The sequence below is a fragment of the Panthera leo genome, chromosome C2, assembly GCF_018350215.1.
Source record: "Panthera leo isolate Ple1 chromosome C2, P.leo_Ple1_pat1.1, whole genome shotgun sequence".
In the NCBI taxonomy this organism is placed as follows: Eukaryota; Metazoa; Chordata; class Mammalia; order Carnivora; family Felidae; genus Panthera; species Panthera leo.
The window spans coordinates 55,707,695-55,717,954 of NC_056687.1; the positions used below are offsets into that span (position 1 = coordinate 55,707,695).

General features: G+C 41.0%; 1 protein-coding gene across 2 annotated transcripts in view; it reads right to left on the bottom strand.

Annotated features, from left to right (window-relative positions):
- Window positions 1–9,225, bottom strand: part of MORC1 (MORC family CW-type zinc finger 1) — a 163,768-nt gene extending 154,543 nt beyond the window's left edge. For both annotated transcript variants that reach the window (XM_042903391.1, XM_042903388.1), the window contains exons 1-3: window positions 9,100–9,225; window positions 5,167–5,220; window positions 2,502–2,536 (exon numbers count right to left, since the gene is read on the bottom strand). In XM_042903391.1, the coding sequence (XP_042759325.1) occupies window positions 2,502–2,536; window positions 5,167–5,220; window positions 9,100–9,164 (154 nt within the window). In that variant the 5' untranslated portion in view covers window positions 9,165–9,225. The remainder of the gene's footprint in view (window positions 1–2,501; window positions 2,537–5,166; window positions 5,221–9,099) is intronic.
- Between the last annotated feature and the right edge of the window lie 1,035 nt (window positions 9,226–10,260).

Genomic DNA, 10,260 nt, shown 5'->3' on the forward strand with positions numbered 1-10,260 from the left:
TCGTGCCCCACTGGTGTCCTGCCACAAACCCAAAAGAACATAACGTGTGAATTCCAATTATATCTGTTGTACTTTGTGGTTCTGGATAATTCTTCTCAACCCTTCGACCCTTCATCAGTAATATCTGTGCTCTGAATGAAATGCAGCTTAAATCTTGTCCTCTTCTCCTCTTGTTCAAATTCTCGTGAAATCTTGTGTAGGTCCTTGTGTAGCCCCACACCCCTGCTATCCCTCCTTTCACACTTCTACAGACCATCCTGTATGCTATGACTCGAGTAGCTTTCTTTGAAGAGAAAAGAGCACATGACTAATCGGCCAAATGTTATTGTTCAAAATTTTTCAATGGTCATTGTCTACAGAAAATAACCTTAGCATGGTATTGAAGGTACTCATCTATTTGGTTTTAACAATTAGCTTCAGTCAACCTAGCCTACTCATTGTTCCCTGACTGCTTTTTCTCCAAGTACCTATACAGCTTGGCCCCTCACACCTCATTCAGATCTTTTATGGTATAGCACCTGGTTAGAGAAACTATCCCTATTCGCCTCATGAAAAATAGTACAATCTGTCTATCACTCTCTGTTCTCTTATCCCACTTTTTATCCCCCCTTTTAGCACTTTTCATTGCCTGGTATATTATTTGTTCATTCGTGTCTATCCCTCCCCCATCAGAAGGCATGTTCCTGAGAACACATATTTAATCAAATATTTTGCGCAATGCCCTATCCTTAGCACCTGGAATAACTGTTCATTTCATTCATCCATAACAGACACTCAATAAACTGTTACTGAATAGATGAATGAATTTCTAAACTGATCCACCTCCATTCTTTTTCTCACAGTAATTCCTCAGACAAGAATACTCTTTTCTTTTTATACTACTTGACAAAAAACCACATTCATACTTTAGCCCTAGCTCTTAAATATGAGGTATTTTCTCTGCATTCCCTCCCTACTTTGAGTCTCTCCTGGGCAAGAAACACTTACTCTATGGTACACAATATAATTGGATATGAAAGGGAAGACCACTTTTTCTCTACTAGTGGTGTTTCCTTCTATGTGGAATGGAGTGCCATTAATATTAGTAAAGGGGCTCTTCTCTGTCCCTCCACTCACTTCTTCCCTGGGGCAGCAAGCTCACTCTCTTGACTGGTAATCTAAGGAAGAATCACTTAGGGAGGCTCAGTTCAGATCTCTCCTGTTCCCTCTTGGGAGTGAGCTGCTGGCAGAGTGCATGAGCTCTGTCCCGCTTGCCCCAGGCAGACCAGTTTTGAGGGGAAGCCTGACTCCACAGGTTGGTCAAGTGTCTGATTCTGGGGTTTGATCAGCAAATCTGCTGGATTTCTCATACTAAGCTCCATACCCCAACCTAGCATTTATCAATAACAGATACCAACTATCTTGTTTTCTTTCTCAAACTTTTCAGAACCTAGAGGGTAAAAGGGAAGAAGAAAATCATTTATTCTGTTTTCTCAGATCTCTCGAGGTGTCCGTGTCTCTCTCCTTCATGAACCAGAAGCACCCATCTAGCACAGGATCTTAAACACTCAGAAAACTGAATTGAACTGAGCTGGTTTTTTGTTTGTTGTGTTTTTTGTTTTGTTTTGTTTGTTTCAGAGAGAAGGCACAAGTGAGCAAGGGCCAGAGAGAGACAGAGAGAATCCCCCCAGGGGCAGTGAGAGAGTTAGAGAAGTGGGACTCGCCAGAAGCAGGGCTTTACCCGAAGCGGGCTTGTATACACTCACCCGATGTGGGGCTTGAACTCACGAACCATGAGACCATGACCTGAGCCAAAGTCAGATGCTTAACAACTGAGCCACCCAGGCACCCTGAGTTGTTTTTTAAGTATGGATACAGATTGACATCACAGATCATATCCTCTCATCTGTGACCAAGAGCCAACATTTATAGGAGAGCTGGCAGAATCGGGGTTGGAGACCAGTTTTAACACTACAGACATTTATCTAGGTAGTATCAAATACAGAACAGGATCTCATTTGCATCGTATTCTAATGAAATGAACTAGCAAGGACAATCAACATTTGGTGACTAAAAATGAAGTCAGTGACGAAAACACACCTGGTTTGAATTTCACAGCCCTCAAACATTCATACTTTGCATTCACTTACACATTTTAAAACTGTGGTAAGTCGAGAATGAGGTATACTTAATTACGAATAGCCATTAAGTTAATGTGCTTTTTAAAATAAAACTGTTTTCTTGCAGCAGACAAACTGATGGCTCCAAATCACTCTGAAGCTTTCACAAAACCCTGGAAGATCTAATTTTGTAAATGGGTCCCCTAACAAGTGAACAGTTCTACTCACAGAGTGTACTGCTCTCAAACTGGCTCCCCCATAGGGTCACTGCACTCAGAAAGCACTTAAGTTACATTAAAAATCTATAAAATGTGCTTTGATTTCATGAAATAAAAGCAAAATCACTACAGGCTTTTCCATTAGAATTAAAAAAGGGGGAGAGGAGAAAACAAATATGCTTACCTGAAAACACATCAAGTCTTGCAGCCCCTGCATCTCTGGAAACAATATAAAAATATCATTGCCTCAATATGAAATTATGTTTTAAAAAAATTACACCTCATGTGAGGTGTAACCTATTGTCAGGTACCAAACAATAGAGAAATCCACTTAAATTGCTTCAAAACAATTACTAAAATGTTTTGCTCTACCTTTATATACCAAGACCTACGATCATTCATAATTTGAGAATATTACAAAACCTGAAACTCAGAAATTTTAAAAGAAGAGATGGAATTTAGTGGTGTAACTACACAAAAAGCTCAACAAAAATGGATATTATTTTTAAAAAATTAGTTGGAAAATAATCTATAAATTGCAGAAAGACTTTCATGATATATTTTAGTGCCCAAAAAATGAAAAGAAAAAAGCAAAATACTAAGTAATATGTACTGTATGATCATATGTTTTTGTTTTTTTAAGTAGGCTTCATGCTCAGTATGGACCCCAATGCGGGGTTTGAACTCAGTCAGAGATCGAGACCTGAGCTGATGATCACATGTTTTTAAAGAACATATATGATAAACACATCCATATTTGTAAGGAAAAAACCAAAACAGTGGTTTTCTCTAGATCCGAGGTTGGCAAATTATGGTCCAACAGCCAAATGTGGCCCACCAACTGTTTTTATAAATAAAGTTTTATTGGAACACTATCATGCCCATTCATTTATATATTGCTTATAGCTGCCTTCACACCACAATGGCAGAGTTGAGTAGTTTCAACAGAGAACATATGGCCTGCAAAGGGGAAAATATTTACGATGTGAAGAAGGATGCTGACGCCCCCTGCCCCACAATGTGACAAGATTACTGACGACTCCCTTTTTTTTTCTTGTTTTTCCAGTTTTCTACAACTCACAGATATTATTTGTGTATTTTTTTAAATTATTTTTTAAGTGGAAATTGTAAAAGAAAAAGAGCAAGAGCCAAAAGATCCTGGTTTTACTGTGAGGGGTGTGAGAGAAAGGAGAAAGACAATGAGGAAAGTGGCCTTAGCTGATGCAGCAGCGGATGTGTTGAGGGAAGGGAAGCTCAGAATAATAACAGCCACTGGGATTCTAATCGGAAAATCTGAGTCTCTCCCAACACTTCCATCAGTCCCAACCCAAAACTATGCCAAATACATCTGAATTGCTAGGCTGACTTGTTCAAAGCCTTCAAAGTTGGGCCCTTAGCTCCTTCCTCTAGCCAATTGCTGCTTTTAAGCTCCTCCTTTATAGAAATTCTGGAACTATCACTGCCATTCCTTGAGCATTTCTGTGTGTCAAATAAGCACTGAATGAAGTACTTTTAAGCCTTCTCACCTAATCCTTACCACAGCCACATGACACAAAAGTATTATTATCTCCATTCCATAACTGTACATTATACAAAATACCATATACACAATAGGTCCTCCATAAAGGCCACTGCACTGAAATGGAAGTTTTCAAAGAAACACTTTTTTTTTTCATTTTTTTTTTAACTTGAAAGGGTGAGGAAGGGCAGAGGGAGAGAGGGTCTCAAGTAGGCTCCACGCTCACAGCAGAAAGTAGGGCTCTGCCCTATGTGGGGCTGGATCCCACAAACCTGGGATCGTGACGTGAGCCAAAATCAAGAGTCAGATGCTCACCAACTGAGCCACCCAGGCGCCCCAAGAAACAGTTTCTTCACAGCGAAATGCCATGGGGTAAGGTATAGAAAAATCATTTACCTCTACAGCATATTAAGATATTTCATAATAAGCTTTGTACTTTAGCCCAGGTACTTTCTCTCTGATCAGCTGTTGTATCAGGAAGAAATGGTATCTAACTTAGATTTAAATAAAATTTAAAAGTTAAACAAGCAAAAAAGAATTATTCATGTCAAAGCATACACATAGGTCTCAACATATATGTACATGTGTATCTGCATTAATACATATTTGATCCATTTTTTACTGCTGGGGGAAAAAAAAAAAAAAAGGAAGAGGCCCCAAACCATCTCTTCACATTTTTTCTTGCTGTCCACAACACTGTTTTGATATCCTCTAGTTTTCATTTTGACAATCACAGGAAACCACCAAACTCTTAAATGATATAGAATAATTTCTTAGAATAACACAGGGACTTTATAAAGACCCTCTTCATGAGAAAACTAAACATCTTGACTAAGTCCATTAAACAGCTTCATTTGATATTAATTTCTAGCATCTGAGCAGCCCTGGCAAAGTCAAGTGTCTGCTGCAGAAGGACTTCAGGTTGGCCATGGGGACCACTGAGAATGGCAAGGATGAAGGCACAGGCTGGTCCCAAGAGAGCACATGCCAAGCCCCTTAGACCCCTGAGCAACCTCGAGGCTGCTACTTAAAAAAGGGGGGGGGGGGGTAGGCAAGGGATCCAGATTTTTTATGTGGCACCTCCTGTTTCTTAAACTCTACAAACAATCCCTTCTTTTCCTCCTTTTCCTTAGAACTACTGTGCACACTCCCACTATGAGGCAAACAAACACAAGACAGGCTAGACTTGCTAAGAGGGCTGCCAGTTTATAGACGCTGCTCTGAGAATTGCCTTATTGATCACATTTCTCTCACTCCCTTGGGTCTGAAGTCAATTGTTCCTTGCCAATAACCTCCTACTACATAGGGGTAGTTCACGGACGAGCCTTACCTTGCATTGTCCAGCAATTCAGCCAGCGCTCCAAAAAGGAAGCTGTGCGTGGTGCTGAAGAAGAAAGAGGGAAAACCAAAAGTTAAACCAACTCTGTAATCAGTGTTAAAAGCTTCGAGGTACTTGCAGACAAATGTCCTCCAGTTCAGGACAGATAATCTATTAAGGAGTTATTTCAGAAACAACTTTCTTAGCATGGTCAAGATTCTGAAGTAGATGTGGTCCATTACAAAGCCGAGCCTAAGAACACAATTGCTAAGGTAGCCCATCTGTTCCTAATAAAACAAAGACTTCAAGCAGCTTTCTGTACTTATGGCAAATTTACATGTTTTGAAATTGCTTTATAAACAATATTCAAGTGTGGTTTGTTTGTTTGTTTTTTGAGAACTTGTCATTAAAATTGTATTATTTAAGATAAAATTATTTCTGAAAAATTTTGATCAAAATCCTGGCACACTGAAAGGCCTTAAGACTCCATCAGCATGTACAGAGGCTGGCAGGGGACCCCTGTTTGCCCCATTAGTTGATAGATAGATAAACACATAAATAGATAGATATATATAATCTACGTATATTTTTTCAGTAGGCCCTTTTCTCCTCTGAATTACCTGTGGTCACTCTGCTATATCCCCTCCTGCCAAGTCCTGGGTAACAAAACACATTAGACAGGTGTCTCTATTTATGCTTTGAAGGCTGAATGTTCATCTGTGGGTGAAATCAGGCTGCCTTCAGGGTCCCACACTTGCTTTTCATTTCCTGATGTGGATATTTCAATCAGAAACTTTATCACAGCATTAAGGGAAGATCCAGTCTGCAATTTTCTTTTTATGTTTAGTAAACAGGTAGCAGAAACAAGAGAGACCCACTTATCAAAACACATCTGCTCATTTGTACAGGAAGAAAGATCATCTGCAGTGTCTCAGCGATTCCAAATACCTCAGGCCATAAGACATTAGCTGAAAATTTATTTTAAAATATATCTATAGGGGTGCCTGGGTGGCTCAGTCAGTTAAGCATCCTACTCTTGACTTCAGCTCAGGTCATAACCTTAGGTTCATGAGTTCAAGCCCCAAGTCAGGCTCTGTGCTGACAGTGCGAGGACTGCTTGGGATTCTCTCTCTCTTCTCGCTGCCCTTCCCTCTCTCTCCCTCTCAAAATAAATAAATAAACTTAAAATACACATACCCACACATGCACATATCCCTTTTTTGGAAATTTTAAACTTTAAATACATGCTGATATGGGGTCTCTTGACTTGAGTCAGCTTTCAAGTTTATAATAAAAAAAAAAAAAACTACTAAATACTATTGCTGCAAAAAGATGTCCTTCACTCAAAAGAAATTCAGTGTATAAAAATCTAAAACAGAGCAAATGAGAAGTATAGGTTACATGCTTTCCAAAAGCAGCATTTGGAACCGCAAACCTTTCTAGTGAATTTAAAACACAGGGTTCAATACACAAAAATGCAACATATAAATAATACTTCAGGAAAGTAACTGCAGTCATTCTGACAAAGAAATTTCATAGAAGTTTCTGGACTATTTCACTGAAGAGATTTTTACAGACTGCCTGCCATATGTCAATGTGGACAGACATGGTCTTCACCCTCATGGGGCTCAAACTAGTGGGAGGATATAGAAAATACACAAGTAAACAAACACACAAAGATGATATGGCAAATCTTGGTTGGATGTTATAAAGGAAGGGTGATGGGGAAGAGGACATGGTGATCAAGGAGAGCCTCTCTTTGTAGAAGACATTTAAATTGAGCCCTAAAGGATGAGGAGAACCCAGTCCCTTGCAGAGACAGAGTGGAAACACTCCAGCAAGAGAAGCAGTTGCAAAAAGACACTGAAGCAGAAAGGAGCCAAGGCCAGTATGCTCTGGCTATGGTAAAAAAGGGAGATCATGCTGAGACACAAGACAGTGGGGTCACGCCGTGCTACCTACTCCATGGTCAGGAGCTTGTACTTAGCCTACATGTAACTGGAAACCACTGTCATGTTTTAAGAAGAGTGACATGACATAGCTGGTTTACTTTTTAAAAATATCACTCTTGGGGGGTGGGGGTGCCTGGGTGGCTCAGTTGGTTAAGCATCTGACTCTGGGTTTCAGCTCAGGTCATGATATCACAGTTCATGGGTTTGAGCCCCATGTCGGGTTCCCCACTGAGCATGGAGCCTGCTTGGGATTCTCTCTCTCTAAAATAAATAAATAAACTTTAAAAAAAAAAAATCTCACTCTGGGAGCTCTCAGGTAAATGGACCATCAGGGAGCAAGAACAGGAAGCATAGAACCCAATTTAGAGGCCATGTGGAGTAACTCACAGGGGAGATGGTGGCTGTTTGGAACTAAAGGAATGGCAGTCCAGAGGAAGGAATGAATCTGAGACATAATTAGTGATAGTGAGAAGAGGACTTCAAGTTGAATGGGCCACGGGAGAGAAGCAAAAGAGAATTTTTAAAAAATCAATCCTGTTTTTACTGAGAGAATTCTCAAAGGAAAATCTACCTGGAGAAGCTGAGGAGATGCAAATTTGTATCTAATTTTGTTATTGTTGCTTCCTGCTGCTGTCACTTTGTTATTAAGTTATCTGACCACCAGCTGATAATGGGATACAGGCCAGGGGAAACCACTGTGGGAGGAGGGGGCTGGGGAACAGCTGGGGTAACTACACAAAACTGAAGCTGAGGAAATTTCTCAAGATAAAATTCACAGTCCTTCCAGCATTTTTCTTAAACTAAAAATTGCTATTTTGTCATTCGTCTTCTGCTTCAGTTAACTTTTAACTAGGTGTTCCATCCTTTCCAATTTGCAATTCTTCTCCAGGGAGATTTAAACACACACACACACACACACACACACACACACACACACACACAAAACTAAACACCTGCCGAAAATTTTCCTGTTTTACTTTTTTTTTTTTTTTTTTTTTTTTGTAAAAATTACATGTTTGTCCCAAGCAGCTAGGCTATCCTTGCCTGGCATTCTTTACACTTCCATTTCTGTGGTTTCAAACCTGGTACATCACTTGCATCAGATGGTACTTTTAGTAAATCCAAAATTACTATAAGATTCCCCAAAACTGACCTACCACTATGAATCACACAGCAGTCACTGCTACGCTGTGCTGGGTTAGAAATGATGGATGGAACAGAAAACCTCTGTCATCTGCCTCTGCAATCTGAGTATGTGAAATAACACCCGATGAGTACCAGAAAGGCATCTGGGCCCGACAGAGAAGCAGGGTGCTCTAAGCAATAACTAGAATGTGAGGATTCCATCCTGGGAGAGGTTACATTTTTGGAAGGACTCAGGCCACAGAGGCTGGAATCAATAAATACAAATTCCTCTCTGGAGAGCAACTTTAATCTTTAAAATGTCAGTGTGCTGGGCAGAGAATTCACAAGAGATAGGCCAGGTTGGTAGGATTGTAGTTCTGCTAACCCACAATTAAATACTTGGTTAAATGCTGGGCCTTCTTACCACTTGGTGTTAATTTTAGAACAACAGAAAGATTTATAATCTAGGGGGTCCTGGGTGGCTCAGTGGGTTAAGTCCCGGACTCCTGATTTCTACTCAGGTCATGATCTCACAGTTGGTGAGATACAGCCTCAGGTCTCTGTGCTGACAGCACGGAGCTTGCTTGGTATTCTTTCTCTTTCTGCCCCTCCCCTGTGCATGCACGCACTCGCTGTCTCTCAAAATAAAAAAATAATTTAAAAATTAAAAAAAGTTTTAGTCTAGCTCAGAATATGTACCGTTACCACCTTTTTATTTTTTATGCAAACAAGTTTAAATAAATATCTCCATAAAGCAGATACCCAAGTTCATTTTTTTTTTTTCCAAATTGGGTATTTCGCTAGAAGGACCAAATTCTTCTTCACTATATGGAGACCCTCCCTTTTTCAGGCTCCACTGCGCACTCACGAGTTGGCGTGGATGAAATCCAGATGCAGCTGGGCCCGCTGGAGAGTAGCATACTTGTCGCCCATGTCCTCCAACGCGTCCCGCGCGGCCCTTGGAGACAGGGACCCCCGACCCTCAGCTGTTGGCTCAAGCCCTCCTCCACGCCTTCGTCCACGCCAACGCCCACGCTCAAGGCCACGGACAAGCACCAGTTCTGCAAGCACGCGCTCCCCCTGCTGGTCGGAGGGCGAAGCTCACCCTGCGCTGTCAGGCAAGAAAAGTCTTTGTTCCTGGTCTTGGATCCACACTTCAAGCCTGAGGCATCTTTGCTAGGCTCCTCTTTCCACGCTGAGATTTATTTAACCTTCCTGCACAGTTGTTCTTATCATTCCCCATATGGTAAATGGAGCCCAAGGTTCGGATCAGAATTTGATCAGAAATGATTGCATGCACACACACACACACACACACAGAACATGAAGAATCTGGGTCAGGAGGTCGGGAGTACAGGAAAGGAAAGTAGGTAGTTTTCCTTCACCTGCAGCACCAGAGATGAAGGCATTTTGTGTTCTAAGCCCAGCACTGACTTCCTGTGTTTCTTGGGTTGATAATGTTTTCTCCGATTGAAGAGAAGAAAGAAGAAAAGAGATCAGCCAGAAAGAAAAAAGGAAGGAGGAACTAAAGGCAGTCAGAACAGAATTTGGACTTCACTGTAATGTTAGGCTTGCGTTCCAGGAGAAACTTTTTCACCTGCCAGCCGACAGTCAACTATGTGCTGTGCTGGCCCAGCTCAAGAAATACACATTCTGTTCTGTTCCAAAAGACAGAACTGGGCAGGTACAGGTTCAGGGGAAAGGGAGGTTGAGGGTAAATGTAAGGAAGGACCGTGAACACCAGCTTTGCAACTGCTGTCGCTCACAAAGCACTGAATGCCAAGTCACTAAAACGTAAGGTGAAACAGGAGTTGTCCAAGAGGCTGTATGGAAAGGTCCTGGTGGTGATGAGAAATTAGTTGACCTAGTTACCTCTAAAATGTGTTCAAACTCATTCAACCTAGGGCTATAGGGCTTACAGACTAAGGTAGTTCAATAACACTCAGCAAAGATTTTACATGATAGTTTTAAAATCAGAAATGAGGTCACCCAGGCTCAGTCTGTTAAGAATCTGACTTCAGCTCAGGTC